This window comes from Hyperolius riggenbachi, chromosome 1 (genome assembly GCF_040937935.1).
Source record: "Hyperolius riggenbachi isolate aHypRig1 chromosome 1, aHypRig1.pri, whole genome shotgun sequence".
Classification (NCBI taxonomy): domain Eukaryota; kingdom Metazoa; phylum Chordata; class Amphibia; order Anura; family Hyperoliidae; genus Hyperolius; species Hyperolius riggenbachi.
The window spans coordinates 489,523,850-489,541,853 of record NC_090646.1 but is presented as its reverse complement, the minus strand read 5'-3'; the positions used below and the strand labels follow the sequence as shown (position 1 = coordinate 489,541,853).

At 47.0% G+C, this 18,004-nt stretch overlaps 1 protein-coding gene across 2 annotated transcripts in view; it reads right to left on the bottom strand.

The window, feature by feature from the left end:
* The window catches only part of DERL3 (derlin 3), a 74,845-nt gene that overhangs the window by 40,784 nt on the left and 16,057 nt on the right, over nucleotides 1–18,004 (bottom strand). Inside the window, exons 1-2 of one of the 2 annotated variants that reach the window (XM_068271561.1) lie at nucleotides 14,679–14,767; nucleotides 4,337–4,402 (exon numbers count right to left, since the gene is read on the bottom strand). In XM_068271561.1, the coding sequence (XP_068127662.1) occupies nucleotides 4,337–4,402; nucleotides 14,679–14,684 (72 nt within the window). In that variant the 5' untranslated portion in view covers nucleotides 14,685–14,767. Of the gene's footprint in view, nucleotides 1–4,336; nucleotides 4,403–14,678; nucleotides 14,768–18,004 lie in introns of those variants that run through there. The other variant, XM_068271560.1, reaches the window with a different exon arrangement.

Below are 18,004 nucleotides of genomic sequence, written 5' to 3'. Positions count from 1 at the left end.
TGCAGTGGTCCAGTACATGACGGCGCAGTACCGAGGCGCATCCGGACAGCTGCCAAGCTTCTGTGGATCCGATTGGGCCAACATGTTGGACCTCTGCCAAGTCCTCCAAAATTTTGAGCAATCCACGTTGCTTGTGAGCAGTGACAACTCTTCAGTCAGCATTACCATACCACTGCTGTGTTTACTGAAGAGGTCAATGTTGAAAATCAAGGAAACAGCTGTCATGATGCAACTGGGGGAATCTGAAGGAGAAAACGATCAGCGTGATGGTACCAACATCAGGCCATGCGCCTCAGGAAACGCTGGCCCCAGCAGCTATGACGAAGAAGAGGAGGAGGAACAGCTGGAGTTGGAGCAGGAATTTCCTGCCACCACTGACGAGGGCCAGAGCGGTGCACGTTGGACTTCCACAATTCAGTGCGAATGGTCAGCAGAAGCAGACCAGGAAGAAGGTGACAACTATGATGCATCACAACAACTATCACAACGCTCAAAAGAGGATGATGAGGATTCTGGCAGGACTCTGGCACACATGGCTCAATTCATGCTAGACTGCATTGAACGCGACCCACGCATTGTGCGCATTCTGGACAACACCAATTACTGGGTTTATACCCTTCTGGATCCACGGTACAAACACAATGTTCCAAAACTGCTTGAAGAAAGAGTCAGACAGGTCAAAATGGAAGAATACCAACAGGCCCTTGTGGAGACTTTAGAGAGGAGATTGACATCCTCCCCCTCCTCTAGCCAGTTGTACGCCGACAGACTGACTTACGCAAACCCAGGACGACCAGGAGGGCAGCAAACAACACAAGCCGCAGCTAGTGCCCAAAAGGGAATGGTATCGGCAGTGTCCTTGGAGTGGGAAAATTTTATGACACCCATGCAGCAGCAGCCCACAGAACAGCAAGCGTGCAGATCCACCTCCAACACCGATCGCCTGGAGAAGATGGTCAAGGACTACATGTCAGATGGCGTAGCTGTGTTGAACAATCCATCTGCACCCTTCAACTATTGGGTATCGAAGCTAGACACCTGGCACGAACTGGCAATGTACGCAATAGAGGTGCTGGCTTGCCCGGCAGCCAGCGTTATGTCGGAACGCTGTTTCAGTGCTGCCAGAGGCATCGTCACAGATCGGCGTATCCGCCTCTCCACAGAAAATGCAGACCGTCTGACTCAAATTAAAATGAATCAATCCTGGATTGGAAACGACTATGCAACACTCCTGGACCCCAACCAAGTAACATGAACAATGACTATCTGTGATGGGTTAGCGTTTCCGGTCCCTGTTTATTGAACCTCTTATCTGTATTACATTTATGACTGCATGGCGGCAAAAAACATGCTATCCACACGCTTCTTGTCCTCATGCAAGGCCTGGGTTGTTGTGTCTGAAAGCGTGGCCTTCTCCTCCTGCGCCTCCTCCTGTTCCATCACGTGTGCTGCTGCTGGGTTAGCGTTGCCGGTCCCTGTTTATGGAACCTCTTATCTTTATTACATTTATGACTGCATGGCAGTAAAAAGCATGCTATCCGCACGCTTCTTGTCCTCATGCAAGGCCTGGGTTGTTGTGTCTGAAAGCGTGGCCTTCTCCTCCTGCGCCTCCTCCTGTTCCATCACGTGTGCTGCTGCTGCTGGCCTGGGTTAGCGTTTCCGGTCCCTGTTTATTGAACCTCTCATCTGTATTACATTTATGACTGCATGGCGGCAAAAAGCATTGCTATATCCGCACGCTATTTGTCCTCATGCAAGGCCTGGGATGTTGTGTCTCAAAAAGCGTGGCCTTCTCCTCCTGCGCCTCCTCCTGTTCCATCACGTGTGCTGCTGCTGCTGCTGGCCTGGGTTAGCGTTTCCGGTCCCTGTTTATTGAACCTCTCATCTGTATTACATTTATGACTGCATGGCGGCAAAAAGCATTGCTATATCAGCACGCTATTTGTCCTCATGCAAGGCCTGGGATGTTGTGTCTCAAAAAGCGTGGCCTTCTCCTCCTGCGCCTCCTCCTGTTCCATCACGTGTGCTGCTGCTGCTGCTGGCCTGGGTTAGTGTTGCCGGTCCCTGTTTATTGAACCTCTCATCTTTATTACATTTATGACTGCATGGCGGCAAAAAGCATTGCTATATCCGCACGCTATTTGTCCTCATGCAAGGCCTGGGATGTTGTGTCTCAAAAAGCGTGGCCTCCTCCTCCTGCGCCTCCTCCTGTTCCATCACGTGTGCTGCTGCTGCTGCTGGGTTTGCGTTGCCGGTCCCTGTTTATTGAACCTCTCATCTTTATTACATTTATGACTGCATGGCGGCAAAAAGCATTGCTATATCCTCACGCTATTTGTCCTCATGCAAGGCCTGGGATGTTGTGTCTCAAAAAGCGTGGCCTTCTCCTCCTGCGCCTCCTCCTGTTCCATCACGTGTGCTGCTGCTGCTGCTGCTGCTGGGTTAGCGTTGCCGGTCCCTGTTTATTGAACCTCTCATCTTTATTACATTTATGACTGCATGGCGGCAAAAAGCATTGCTATATCCGCACACTATTTGTCCTCATGCAAGGCCTGGGATGTTGTGTCTCAAAAAGCGTGGCCTTCTCCTCCTGCGCCTCCTCCTGTTCCATCACGTGTTCTGCTGCTTGTGCTGGGTTAGCGTTACCGGTCCCTTTTCCTGGAACCTCTTCTCTGTATTACATTTATGACTGCATGGCGACAAAAAGCATGTTACCTGTGCAAAGAAACATGACATTTTCCACATTTAAAAGACAGTTTTTCCTTTGAAACTTTACAATCAATTTTCTCAAAAACTATAAGCTCTTTTTCAAATATTTTTTTTCCTCTTGTACCCACTCCCAAGGTGCACATACCCTGCAAATTTGGGGTATGTAGCATGTAAGGAAGCTTTACAAAGCACGAAAGTTCGGGTCCCCATTGACTTCCATTATGTTCGGAGTTCGGCGCGAACACCCGAACATCGCGGCGATGTTCGGCGAACGTTCGCGAACCCGAACATCTAGGTGTTCTCCCAACACTGCTCACAAGCTCCCTTCTAGCCTGTCAATTTCAGCTGTTTCAGCCCATTGATTGCGTCCAAGAGGTTGGACTGTCTGTGGGTTGGAATACATTGGAATGCTTTGAGCGGTCCATGTACTGTGACATACCAAGAACATACAGTCAACTGGATAATATGTCCCCACCCCCTTCTTCCCCAAAAATGGTGTTTAGACTGTGCTAGGGTCATTAGACCTTGACTGTGGTAGGGATTCGATTGTGAAATCCTCAGGAACAGTTAAACCTCTTTCACACAGGAGGTTGAAGAGTGTGAATTCACTGCCTGTAAGATGCTCCTGAGCACTGACATTTGGTATGAGTGGTGGAGAGGCCCCTCCCCTTACATGTAGTCACATCTATACATGGCATGCTCAGACGTGACGTCCTGTTTTTTGCTGCCAGGTAACACCACTGCGTGTCCATCAATAATTGCAACCCGAAGACACTCATGACTGGGAGGATGAACCACCTGACAAGTGCACAATTAAGCCTCCCATGTGAGAGGCCTTACTTGTGTGACTGCAGTGTGTTCTCTGTATAGTTCTGAGGAAGATGCGCTATATAAATGCATAATAATGATGTCAGGCAGCTGTTTTTTCCCAGGCGACAATAAGGTGTAAATACCAAATAATAAATAAGTTACAAAAACTTAGAAAAAATGACTGTTACATAGTTATCACCTAAACCTGGTCACCCCCTCTCTTCCTCCACAAAATGACAGCCGCAATATCATTTGTAAGCTAATGGTCACCTGCCTGAGACTACTGTAGGCATGTTGGAGGACCTGGTTTACACAGGGCCGGGCCGAGGCATAGGCTGGAGAGGCTCCAGCCTCAGGGCGCAATGTAGGAGGGGGCGCACAATTCATTCAGCTGCCATTCCTTATTGTGTATGAAGCAGAAAGAAATAAGAAAAGGGGATACATAGCAGTGACTGCAAGCCATATAACTAGATATTAAGGTGTTGGGGAGGTTGTGGGCCCTGTGGCCCTCTTAGTCTAATAGCAATCAGTGTGTGACGGCTGGGGTGGGAGGGATGGAGGGGCGCACTTTGGTGTCTCAGCCTTGGGTGCTGGAGGACCTTGTCCCTGCTCTGGGTTTACAGGTGTATCTGTGCAATACACCAGCACATCTGAATACACAGTTTGGCCTAAATGAAAACTACCTGTGAGAGGTTCAGAAGCCAGTGATTCATTTTGTTGTGCATTCAGTTGCTGTGATTCCATTAGGCTAGCCACAATATTTCTTCTTAAACTAAATGGGTATCTTGCTTAGGGAACTGGAAAGATAAAGACTTACCTGCAGCCTTTTGAATATTAGCTCCGGGTTGAAGTAAAGATGAAATGGACTGATAATTCCAGCTTCCTGCAATAATAAATGATATTTAATAACCTCAGGTAACAGCTTAAATAAAAAACCTACTGCAAATATTTTGATACCAAAAATGTTACAGTAGAGTGATCACTTTTTTGGCCGAACTTTAAACTGTCCAGCACTGCTGCATCCTGTATCTATGCCCCTGTGGACTTAACTTCAGCACCAGGGGCTTAGATACACTTATCCTGCAGTTTACAGCATCAAACAACCCCCACATATTTGAATATCGGAAGGGGGAACATACATTTTTTGCTTATATAAATGTGATTAAGATGCACTTATTTCAACAGATTAACAATATGATTCTTACATGGTTGCATGCTACCTATTCTAAATAGTTAAGATCTTGTTTCTTTCTCACATGCCTGACATGTAAGTATTGTAAATCCAGAATTCATCATATAAGTTAGTGTCACAGGAGCCCTAGTGGCTGACCGCACTTAGCCTTCTAAACGGTGCCAGCGCACAGATCGTGCAAACTCTGGTCGCAGTCAATGCGCAGGAACCGTTAAGAATTAGCCGCAGACAATTCAGAAGGGAGCCTGTGAGACACGGGTAATTACAACGTCACCTACTGGTTCAGAGTAAACTGTCACCACCGCGGTTACCATGGGACCGTGGAGCCCACTAACTGACTGACTAGTCCTGCGAATAAAACGGTTAAACACACGGTATTCTGTCTAGCCAACAACAAACAAACAGTAGTGTATCTTCAGAGACCCGGGATCAGTTCTGCGTGTGCTGATAAGCAGGGTAGCGGATAGTGAATGACTTGAAGAAAGTCGTTTATTCACGCAATATAAATAATTAATATATACAGACAATTATTAAAATCACAATTATTAAGACAGTAATAGCCAGTATAAAAAATAAAAGAAGGGAGAAAAATACTTAGTTCCTGAAAAGATGTCCTTTTTGTGGGAAAACAGAGTTCTGGGTTTCAATTTGAGTTCAGAGTTCAGACCAGGTGGATGCCAGCATATCCTAAAGCTGGCATCTGATGAGTGCAAGATGTTTCAGTCTGGAGGACACTGAGTTTGGGTCCTCAGCCATTCTTATGCCCCTGCTTCAGTAGGAGGGAGTGAGGGCGGGGAGCCATACACCCCCTTAGAAGATGAGATGAGCCCTCCCCTTATCCTGGGGGCTAGAAATCATATCTACCCATATATGGGCTCTATCTCACAGAACCGTACAGGTCAGGGCAGATTTATTAACATTTTCAGGTCTGTCTTGATTTACCCAGCGCCCTGATACCAGACATGAGGGGTGGGACCCCTGTGGTATCATCAGGGCATTTTCAAACTGCCTAACTGGCAGTCCTTACCTCAGAATGTTCTGAAACTTCCTCAGAACCAGCACCGGGGCTCATGCTACACTTCCCCCACGTTTGGCGAAGCTGCCATCTCAGGAACCCCAGAAATATGACAGATCTGGGAAGTTATGGATTATGCTATGAGACTCAGCAGCTAGAACACATCCTGAATAAACCTAACAGCTGACTTCCCTTTGATCTTTACCAGTGAGCAAGGTGTCAAGACCTCCCGGAGATTTGTAGCCTGCCTGGCTGCACCTAGGCATCCTGATCACCCCTTGGTTAATTACCATCTACATGAGATCAGCTAGGTGTCACCTTATACCTGATGGATGGGCCATCCGCACAGCTTGAAGCCAGGGACTCTCTGGGCCCAGGCTCATTAGCATATCAAAAGAGCCATCCAGCCTTTAGGATGGTGCTCTCTCTGCTAAGAAAAGGACTTCAGCTCCCCCTACACACTCAACCCCGATGGTATCGATTTGAAGCGCAATCGATGCAGGGAATCGAGTGCGATCGCTTTTTCTTCACGGGCGGTTACAGGACGCGCCTGCGGCCCCTCAACCGTCCGTGACAGCCCTCCCTGGGGAGAAGGCAGATAGACATTCATCAGCAAGATGTGTGTCGTTGCCGCTAACCTGCGAGATCTGATCTAGTTCCCCGTTGGCGTTCTGGGGTCGGCTGCCCGCTGCGTGTCGGCCAACCTGGCTGACGGGTCTCGGGTTGCCGGTGCGGCGGGAAAACCTATTGGAGCCTGTGGCTCGGTTCCCCTGGACCGGGCGCGGTTTGCTACCGTCAGGGTTGACCCGACATGGACCATTCTGGACAGGGCGTTTGCGCCACTGCAGTCGGACGTGGTGTCTGCCGGGACTGCTGACAACGGGCAGTGGGTTGGTTAGGTCAACAGCCAGCCCACGCGGGGTTCCCCTGCTAAGTGGCTGTGGACCTAAGGGAACCCCGCGGGAATCCCTGGACCTTCCCAGCTCCTGACAGACGGCACATGCCCTGCAGTAGTTTGCTACATCCCTGTTCATCTGGGGCCAATAAAACTGTTTCCGAATACCGGCAAGTGTCTTGCGGACCCCTGAGTGCCCTGTCAGAGGATTACCATGTGCGGATTTCAGCACATGTCCCCTGAACGCACTCGGGACCACAAGCCATTTGGTATTCGCGTGGGATCTACCTGTAGGGGGCTGTACAGACTCACTGTACAGTCTCCCACCTTCCCAGTACACCTTGAAAGCGGCCCCGTCTGCGAGGGGCTCAGCGGCTTGCTGCCTGAGCACCTCCAGGCTTGGGTCACGTTGTAGTGCGGCTGAGAATACGGCGCTGTCAGTTTCAGCCAACTGGCTCATGTCACACGAGGCCAGCGGCTGAAAGGTCTCATCCCTGCGGTCAGAGGAGGGGGAGGAGGCCGGAACCCCCTCCACCTGTTCTGAGCTCGGGTTCTGAGCAGTGCAGCTGCGCGGTACTGCTAGCACAGGTACACTGTCAGAATGGCACAGACGGACATTACTCAAATCATCATTGCATGCAGTAATGACATTGACAGGTATAGACATTTTTTCATTACAGACAGGTTGTACAGTAAACTCAGGTACAGTTACAGCATCATCACAACAGACAGTCTGTACATCAAACTCAGGTGCCTTTGAAGCAGGCACTATTGAACCTGGTACCCTTGAACTGGGCACATTCAACCCGCCTCCCCCTGGTGCTCCCCCAAGTGTATAAAGTACCTGGTGGTGGGTGGAGAGTCCGTCTCCTTCCGTGAGCGACAAGGCGGTCGTGGCAGGTTCATAGTAGGACACAAGCTTGCCCAAATCAGTCCCCAGCAACACAGGGACTGGGAGATCCTTCATAACCCCAACAACCCTTTCGCGGATCCCTAATCCCCAATCCAGCTTCACTGTCGCGTGGGCTATGTGAAAAAGGGTGCCCTCTACTCCAGTAAGGGCAAGGGATCGGCTGGAGCTGATGCTCTCCTTTGGCACAAGGTGTGAGTGAACTAACGTGATGTCAGCTCCGGTGTCTCGAAATCCGGTGACAACTTTGCCGTTCACTATAACAAGTTGCTGCTGGTCGGTTCGGTCGCTGATTTCCTTTCCGCGGGCAAACAGGACAAAATCTGATGATCCAGGCTGTGGTTCGCTGGCGGGTTGCCTCTGCTGTGGGTGAGGTGCAGGTGATGCAGATGATCCAGGTGCTGGTGGTGTCTGTCTCCGCTCCGGACAGTCGAATTTCATGTGTCCGGGCTGGCGGCAGTAGTGACAGGTGACCTCTCCAGGCGCTGCAGGCCTGGGTGCAGCAGCTGCGCTGGGTGGCCTCTGTGGCGGATGGCTCACAGGGGCAGGAGGGTCTGCCGAGGTATTGGGCTGACCTCCTCTCCAGCTGGATGGGACAGTTCTGCGGGTATCAGCCACCCGGGTAGTTGCAAAAGTCTCAGCAAGGTCTGCAGCGACAGTGGCTGAAGCCGGCCTGCGTTCTAACACAAACTGTCGTACATCAGCAGGGCAAATGTTCAGAAATTGTTTGAGGACTATTAAGTCCTCCAGGACGCCATAAGACCCTTTGGTGAGGCCTAGTGTCCACTGGCGGAGTGTAGTGAGCAAGCTGCTGACCACATCTCGGTACGAATCAGAAGACTTTTTCTGCCAGGCCCTGAACTTTTTCCGATAGGCTTCTGGCGTCAGCTGGTACTTAGTAATGATAGCGTCTTTTATAGCAGCATAATCATTATCCTTCTCCGCAGGCAATTCTGCGAAGGCATCAAGCGCTTTGTAGCGCAGCAAAGGTGTCAGATGTCTGGCCCACTGGTCTTGGGACAGACGATACTGACGGCATGCTTTTTCAAAAGACCGCAAAAACAAGTCAATGTCTGTGTCTTTTTCAATATTAGCAAATTTTAATTTTGCACTTACGGGTGGTGCAGCTCCTTCAGCAGGGAGGCTGGGCGGTGAACTCTGGCTGGCCTGTTGAACTTTTGCCATGTTTAGCTCATGCTGTCGTTGGCGTTCCCGCTCAGCGGCATCCCTCTCCGCGTGGCGTTCTGTCCGCGCTTCTGCAGATTGGCGCTCCTCACGCATGTACTGCAGGTACTTGTCCAGGTCAGTGTCCATCAGCTTTTGTAATGCCTGCTGCATTAGCGGATCAGTACAAACGGACAGTCCAGTACTGGCCGGTTCCAGGCAAGTACTTTCAGAAACTCTGGGATTGGGGTCCACACTGACATTCTCCTGCGTAACTGTTGCAGCAGGGCCCGCAGGATGCTCAACCTCCGTATGCGCAGAATCTTCAGTCTCTGGTTCCCCTTGACTTGGGTCAGATGGGCTGGTATCCACTTCAGCGGACACCCCCGGCTCCCGCAGTTGCTGGGTATCCCATTGAAACAATTCCGTTACCAGGTCCCGTTGTGTCTTGCGGCCGACATCAATGCCTCTCTCTTGGCAAAGATTTTGCAGGTCCGCCAGGCACATTTTCTTGTAGTTCCCGGACATTTCCATGCCAAATAAAATAAAACTTTTGGGGAGGGGTACTGGCTACACAGTCTCTCTGTATATATAAAAAATATATTGCCTTCCAGCTACACCAACGAATTAGTTCGTTTCTCGATAGCGCTAGCGCTATCGTAGATACTTTCAGCACAACACAGGTCCCAACCGCTGCCTAACACTGTCACAGGAGCCCTAGTGGCTGACCGCACTTAGCCTTCTAAACGGTGCCAGCGCACAGATCGTGCGAACTCTGGTCGCAGTCAATGCGCAGGAACCGTTAAGAATTAGCCGCAGACAACTCAGAAGGGAGCCTGTGAGACACGGGTAATTACAACGTCACCTACTGGTTCAGAGTAAACTGCCACCACCGCGGTTACCATGGGACCGTGGAGCCCACTAACTGTCCTGCGAATAAAACGGTTAAACACACGGTATTCTGTCTAGCCAACAACAAACAAACAGTAGCGTATCTTCAGAGACCTGGGATCAGTTCTGCGTGTGCTGATAAGCAGGGTAGCGGATAGTGAATGACTTGAAGAAAGTCGTTTATTCACGCAATATAAATAATTAATATATACAGACAATTATTAAAATCACAATTATTAAGACAGTAATAGCCAGTATAAAAAATAAAAGAAGGGAGAAAAATACTTAGTTCCTGGAAAGATGTCCTTTTTGTGGGAAAACAGAGTTCTGGGTTTCAATTTGAGTTCAGAGTTCAGACCAGGTGGATGCCAGCATATCCTCAAGCTGGCATCTGATGAGTGCAAGATGTTTCAGTCTGGAGGACACTGAGTTTGGGTCCTCAGCCATTCTTATGCCCCTGCTTCAGTAGGAGGGAGTGAGGGCGGGGAGCCATACACCCCCTTAGAAGATGAGATGAGCCCTCCCCTTATCCTGGGGGCTAGAAATCATATCTACCCATATATGGGCTCTATCTCACAGAACCGTACAGGTCAGGGCAGATTTATTAACATTTTCAGGTCTGTCTCGATTTACCCAGCGCCCTGATACCAGACATGAGGGGTGGGACCCCTGTGGTATCATCAGGGCATTTTCAAACTGCCTAACTGGCAGTCCTTACCTCAGAATGTTCTGAAACTTCCTCAGAACCAGCACCGGGGCTCATGCTACACTTCCCCCACGTTTGGCGAAGCTGCCATCTCAGGAACCCCAGAAATATGACAGATCTGGGAAGTTATGGATTATGCTATGAGACTCAGCAGCTAGAACACATCCTGAATAAACCTAACAGCTGACTTCCCTTTGATCTTTACCAGTGAGCAAGGTGTCAAGACCTCCCGGAGATTTGTAGCCTGCCTGGCTGCACCTAGGCATCCTGATCACCCCTTGGTTAATTACCATCTACATGAGATCATGAGATCAGCTAGGTGTCACCTTATACCTGATGGATGGGCCATCCGCACAGCTTGAAGCCAGGGACTCTCTGGGCCCAGGCTCATTAGCATATCAAAAGAGCCATCCAGCCTTTAGGATGGTGCTCTCTCTGCTAAGAAAAGGACTTCAGCTCCCCCTACACACTCAACCCCGATGGTATCGATTTGAAGCGCAATCGATGCAGGGAATCGAGTGCGATCGCTTTTTCTTCACGGGCGGTTACAGGACGCGCCTGCGGCCCCGCAACCGTCCGTGACAGTTAGTAACAGAGTTCATACACTACTTATTTGAGGCTGAAATTAAATGTACCAATTTAAATTCAAATCAAATCACACAATCTTCAAAGTGTACCTAAATCAAAGTGAGGGGGGGGGGCTTCTACTAGCCCCCTGCAGCCACCCTGCTCAGGCCCAGTGGCCATCGACTGGCCAGTCGTAGGAAAACTAAACTGAGCCATGGCAGGTGACCAAAGGATCAGTTTGGCATGGCACGGGCACAGGGCGGCTGCAAGGGGCTGGTAGAAGCCACAGGTAAGTGAAACACTTTTTTTTTTTACCCCCTTCCATTTAGGTTCTTTATAAAAAAAATGTGATCTCTATTCAATCCTCTATATACAGTCCTGGCCAAAAGTTTTGAGACTGTCAAATTTTGGAAATTAGAAAAGTTGGTGCTTAAGTTTTTATAATAGCAATTTGCATATACTCCAGAATGTTATGAAGAGTGTTCAGATAAATTGCATTGTCCTTCTTTGCCATGAAAATTAACTGAATCCCAAAAAACCTTTCCACTGCAATTCATTGCTGTCATTAAAGGACCTGCTGAGATCAATTCAGTAATCGTCTTGTTAACTCAGGTGAGAATGTTGACGAGCACAAGGCTGGAGATCATTATGTCAGGCTGATTGGGTTAGAATGGCAGACTTGGCATGTTAAAAGGAGGGTGATGCTTGAAATCATTGCTCTTCCATTGTTACCCATGGTGACCAGCATAGAAATGCATGCAGTCATCATTGTGCTGCATAAAAATGGCTTCACAGGCAAATATATTGTGGCTACTAAGATTGCACCTAAATCAACAATTTATAGGATCATCAAGAACGTCAAGGAAAGAGGTTCAATACTTGTTAAGAAGCCTTCAGGGTGTCCAAGAAAGTCCAGCAAGCGCCAGGATCATCTCCTAAAGAGGATTCAGCTGCGGGATCGGAGTGCAACCAGTGCAGAGGTTGCTCAGAAATGGCAGCAGGCAGGTGTGAGTGCATCTGCACACACAGTGAGGCGAAGACTTTTGGAAGATGGCCTGGTGTCAAGAAGGGCAGAAAAGAAGCCACTTCTCTCCCCAAAAAAACACCAGGGACAGATTGATCTTCTGCAGAAAGTATGGTGAATGGACTGCTGAGGACTGGGCCAAAGTCATATTCTCCTATGAAGCCCCTTTCCGATTGGGGCATCTGGAAAAAGGCTTTTCAGAAGAAGAAAAGGTGAGCGCTACCATCAGTCCTGTCATGCCAACAGTAAAGCATCCTGAGACCATTCATGTATGGGGTTGCTTCTCATCCAAGGAAGTGGGCTCACTCACAATTTTGCCAAAAAACAGCCATGAATAAAGAATGGTACTAAATCACCCTCCAACAGCAACTTCTTCCAACAATCCAACAACAGTTTGGTGAAGAACAATGCATTTTCCAGCACGATGGAGCACCGTGTCATAAGGCAAAAGTGATAACTTAAGGGGCCCATACACTCAGCCGATTTTCTGGCCGACTGATCGATCCCGATCGACCGATCGATCGCAAATCGGTTGGCCAATCGACTGATCGATGGCCGATTTCGATCGATTTTGATGGATTTCCATCGAACTGGCAGGGTGGAAAATTTAGGTCGATCTGATGAGATTGCTTATCAGTTTGCATTGGCCTTAATGGAAATCTGATGGCAAAAAAATGCCATCAGATCGAATTTCAATAGATTTCAAACTAAAATCTATTGGAATTCTATCCTGGTAAAAAATGTTCTAAAAACGCATCAGATAGATCATCAGATGCATTTCTTATCTATCTGCTGCCAATCTGACGAGTGTATGGGCACCTTAAGTGGCTCGGGGACCAAAACGTTGACATTTTAGGTCCATGGCCTGGAATCTCCCCAGATCTTCATCCCATTGAGAACTTCTGGTCATTTCTCAAGAGGCGGGTGGACAAACAAAAACCAACTATTTCTGATGAAACTCAAAGAAGTGATTATGAAAGAATGGGTTGTTATCAATCAGGATTTGGCCCAGAAGTTGATTGAGAGCATTCCCAATCGAATTGCAGAGGTCCTGAAAAAGAAGGGCCAACAATGCAAATACTGACTCTTTGCATAAATCTCATGTAATTGTCAATAAAAGCCTTTGAAACGTATGAAGTGCTTATAATTTCAGTACATCACATAAACAACTGAAACAAAGATCTAAAAGCAGTTTAGCAGCAAACTTTGTGAAAACTAATATTTTTGACAGTCTCAAAACTTTTGGCAAGGACTGTACAGCATTGTACCATTATATAAATGTGGTTTCCCACATTACTCTGTTGAAATTTACCCGAGTGTACAGTAACCAGAAGGTTCATCAAGCTGTGTCCCTGGTACCGGAAGATTAGTCTGATTGTTGTTAAAGGATACCCGAAGTGACGTGTGACATAATAATGAGACATGGGTATGTACAGTGCCAAGCACACTAATAACTGTGCGGTGTTCCTTTTTTCTTTCTCTGCCTGAAAGAGTTAAATATCAGGTATGTAAGTGGCTGACTCAGTCCTGACTCAGACAGGAAGTGACTACAGTATGACCCTCAATGATAAGAAATTACAACTTTAAAACACTTTCCTAGCAGAAAATGGCTTCTGAGAGCAGGAAAGAGATAAAAAGGGTCAATAGTTCATAGATTTTAGCTCTGGTATACTTCAATGAATGTGTCATTGAGCAAAAACAATAAAACAGTTAAAACTTAAAAAGTAGATTTAAACATAAGATAAAACTGTGGAATATCTTAAGTCATTTTTAGGACAAGGAAGATAGATACAATCATTTATTTAATTTGTTTAGTTTCGCTTCAGGTGTACTTTAAATAGTGAACCTGTGTATGTTCATACAGTGATACAGAGATTTCCCTGGTTCCTGCACACAAAGTCCTGTGGGAAGGGGTTTAATCACAAATCGTAAACCTCCCCGCAAAACTTTGATGGGGTCTCACCAGCGTTCATACCCCTTTGCACCCTTGGTGTCCGCCACAGCCTGGACTTCTGTAACATGTGGCAATCCACTAATAAAAATTAGGGTCACAACCACACCTGGTCTGGTGGTGAGATACCTGTATCGGGGGAGGGAGGGTAATTAAGTGGTACCCCACACCCAGGAGAATCTGCTTCCCCTATAGTTACGCCTCTGCCTGTCAATCATTTTGAACATGTGATCAGGTATACCAAGTTGTTTTGATCCACAGGAAAAGGTGCTTTGTGTTTTGTTCTTCTGCAATGAATCTGGTCTAGCATTCTGTGGGTGGAATAGATGTGTGTACAGATGTTACAGGATGGTTGTGGATATACTGGGAAGGGAAATGTGACGTGAACCTTAACTGAGGAAAAGAAAAAAAAAATTCACTTATCTGAGGCTTCCCCAGCCCCCTACAGACGTCCTGTGCCTTCCTGCACAGGGATAAACTGATCCTTGGTCCCTCGCAGGCATCCAGTTCTGTTGGCCAGTGCACCTGCGGGCCCTCGATTGCGCTTCCGTCACCATGGCCATCCTGCGGGGGACTAGAGGATTGGTTTGTCCTGGCGTGGGCAAAGGGCATCTGCAGTGGGCTGGTGGAAGCCCCAGGTAAGTGAAACTTTTTTTTTTGTTCAGTTAAGGTTCACTTTAACCCACTTTACATAAGGACTACAAACTGTAAGAGATTGTAGCATATTGACAGCATGTTGTATTAGGGAGGATTCACACATCTGAAAAAAAAAATGCTTTTTGAGCATATGCATTTGTGCAGGTGGTGGTGGTGGGTGGAGTTATGTTATGTTAGTGGTTTTTACCTGCATCTCAACTGTATTTTGATTGTATTTTTTTTATGTATTTTTGAAGTATGTATTTGTTTTTCATTCAGGATACAGGAGCAGGAAATCCATCTTCAACAACAACTACAACAAATAACATTTGTAAAACGCTTTTCTCCCATGGGACTCAAAGCGCATAAGCATGGCTCCGACCATCGTGGTACAGAGGAAGTCTTTTATAAGTCTGGAAATGCCAGGCTAAACAGGTGGCTTTTCAGTCTGGATTTGAATAGCTCCAGGGATGGTGCTGCCTTTACTGGGTGTGGCAGGGAGTTTCAAAGAGTACGGGCAGCATGACAGAAGGCTCTATCTCCAGATTTTTTGAGGTGCACTCTGGGAGTGACCAAGTTTATAGAACTTGCTGATCTGAGGTTGTGAGAGGTGTGGTGCAGCTTCAGCAGGTCCTTCATGTATCCAGGGCCCAGATTGTGCAGGGATTTGAATGTCAGCAGTCCAATCTTGAAGAGTATTCTCCATTCTACTGGTAGCCAGTGCAGTGAGCGAAGGATCGGTGTAATGTGACAGTGGCGAGGCTGGTTTGTTAGCAATCTAGTAGCAGCATTCTGCTCTAATTGTAGGCGACGCGGGTCCTTTTTGGGGAGGCCAGCATAAAGGGCATTGCAGTAGTCCAGCCATGATGTGATGAAGGCGTGGACTAGGGTTGGAAGATCCTCTGGGGGAATCAGATGTTTAATCTTTGCAATGTTGTTCAGATGAAAGTAGGAAGCTTTAACTACAGATGAAATTTGGTTTCTGAAACTCAATTCCCCATCGATTAGTACGCCAAGGCAGCGCACAAGGTTGGAGCTGTTTATGTCTGAATTCCCAATCCTGATTGGTGTTGCTTTAGGATAGAGCTGTTTTGATGGCGAGTGCTGGCTTTGGACAAACAGGACCTCAGTTTTGTCAGCATTCAATTTCAACCAGTTATCATTCATCCATGCCTGTAGCTCAGCTAAGCAAGAGTTTATTTTTGGGGTGGGGTCTGTTCCACCAGGTTTGAAGGACAGGTATAGCTGTGTGTCATCGGCGTAGCTGTGGTACGTCAGACCATGACGTAGGATAAGTGTACCGAGTGGCAACATGTAGATTGCAAACAGCAGAGGGGATAGGAGTGATCCTTGTGGCACTCCGAATTGTAGAGGTGCAGGTTTGGACATTATAGGACCTAGGGATACTCTCTGTGTTCTGTCAGTCAGGAATGATCTGAACCACTGGAGGACTGATCCACTAATGCCACAGTACTCCTGCAGTCTGTTAAGCAGGATTTCGTGGTCAACTGTATCAAAAGCCGTTGAGAGATCCAACTGGATTAGTATGGAGCATTCTCCTCTGTCCCTTGCCATGAGCAGGTCGTTGCAGACTTGGATGAGGGCTGTTTCACAGCTGTGGTGTTTCTTAAAGCCAGACTGTAGATGGTCCAGGATGTTGTTTACTGACAGCTTGGTTTCAAGTTGCAGACAGACAGCCTTTTCAATAACTTTACCTAAGAAGGGAAGGTTGGAGACAGGTCTGTAGCTGCTCATAGCATCAGGCACAATTTACATAAAAACACATGCATGCATTAACCTAATTTCCCTGAATGGAGCTGCCAACTTTGGGGAAAAGCCATCCTGTGTAATACAAGCAACTATGGAAAGATGCATACCATTTTGAAGCTCTTTCTCTCCTCTTTCCAACGACATATAAACCGCCGCCCTACGCCTTTTAGTCTTTGATATTTTCGCGATTTCGATCGTGAAAATAGCGAAAACTAAAAGGTGTAGGGCGGCGGTTTATATATCTTTGGAAAGAGGAGAAAGAGAGCTTCAAAATGGTATGCATCTTTCCATAGTTTCTGCACTGCTCGGAGTCCGTTTAAATTACTTTTCTCCTATGTTGCTGTCACTTACACCAAGTAGTAGAAAGAACCAACAGGTTCTGGACTAGCCCATCTCCTCATGAGGGGTTCACAGGGATTTCTTTATGTTCAAAATGCACAGTGAATGGCAGTCGCTCCATCCAACTGTGTGCAGTGAGCAGGGAGGCTGGTCAGCATCTTTGTATAAATCTTTTTCAGGGAGTATCTTTATAAAGAATAAAGGCCATGCTAAGAATCACCTATGGAGAGATGGACTAGCCCAAAACCTGTTGGTAATGTCAAATTTCTACTACTTACTGTAAGTGACAGCAACATAGAAGAAAAGTAATGTATGGCTCATTTTACTCATGAAGAAACGTACTTCTTATTTGTGTTTTTAAATTTTAAGATTTTTGCAACCATTCCTCCTCCCATTCATTCGCCATTAACTTTATCGCTAATTATCACACCAAAATCATCTATATATTGTTTTTTTCCACCACAAATTAGGCGTTCTTTCCATGGTTTTTGATAAAAATTAATTTATTTTATATGCATTTTCAAGGGAATAAGAAGAAAGAAAATGAAAAACATTTTTCGGTTTTCAGCCGTTATAGTCTCAAAACAAAATGTGCTATGATAGATAAATCCCACATTTTTATTTGCCCATTTGTCCCGGTTATTACAACATTTAAATTATGATCCTAGTACACTGTATGGCGAATATATATTATTTGGAAATTAAGATGTATTTTCCTGTTTTTAACTTTCTTTATGCTATAGCAATAATTACGAACCCTAATTTTCAAAAATACTGATCTACCTTAATGACATACATATTAAAAAGCTGAGTTACCACGGGGCATTCAATTAATAATCCTTTTTAGGAATATGAAAGAAGGTATCTGGAGAAAGAGGTTAATTCAAACTCACAAAGGTGGCACTAAGAGGTGTCCCTTAGGTGTCCCTCTCCAGATATGGATCTAAAGGGGTGTATAGGGTTATGGATGCGAATGAATGTGGAAGAATGTTATTCAGCTGGTTTATTCCCCCCTCCACTCCTGAAGTCCATTCTCCTGCTTGTCCTCATACTCTACTTCTTGTAATTTTATATACGTGCTTTCTTCTTTAATGAAATTAATATGTAACGAATGTGGAATCGTCTCCGTGGTCAGCGCACCAGACGTGCGCTGACGCAGCGGATTTCCTCCGCAAGCTTATAATTGAGGACACCCAGGCTAGGTGCTATGCACCCGCAGAGGGCAATTCCCACCGGCAGATGGCGCTGTGGAGTGCAGGCGAACACCGCCGCTGCACAGCCACAGATGCCAGATGGGAATTGTACAGAACCCGACAAACGGGGCTGAAGAGCCCTTAAAGAGAAAGAGCACAGGGACAGGATGTATGTGTGTGTGTGCACCAATCTAGCCACCACCCAGCGACAGTGAACACACAACAGCGGAAA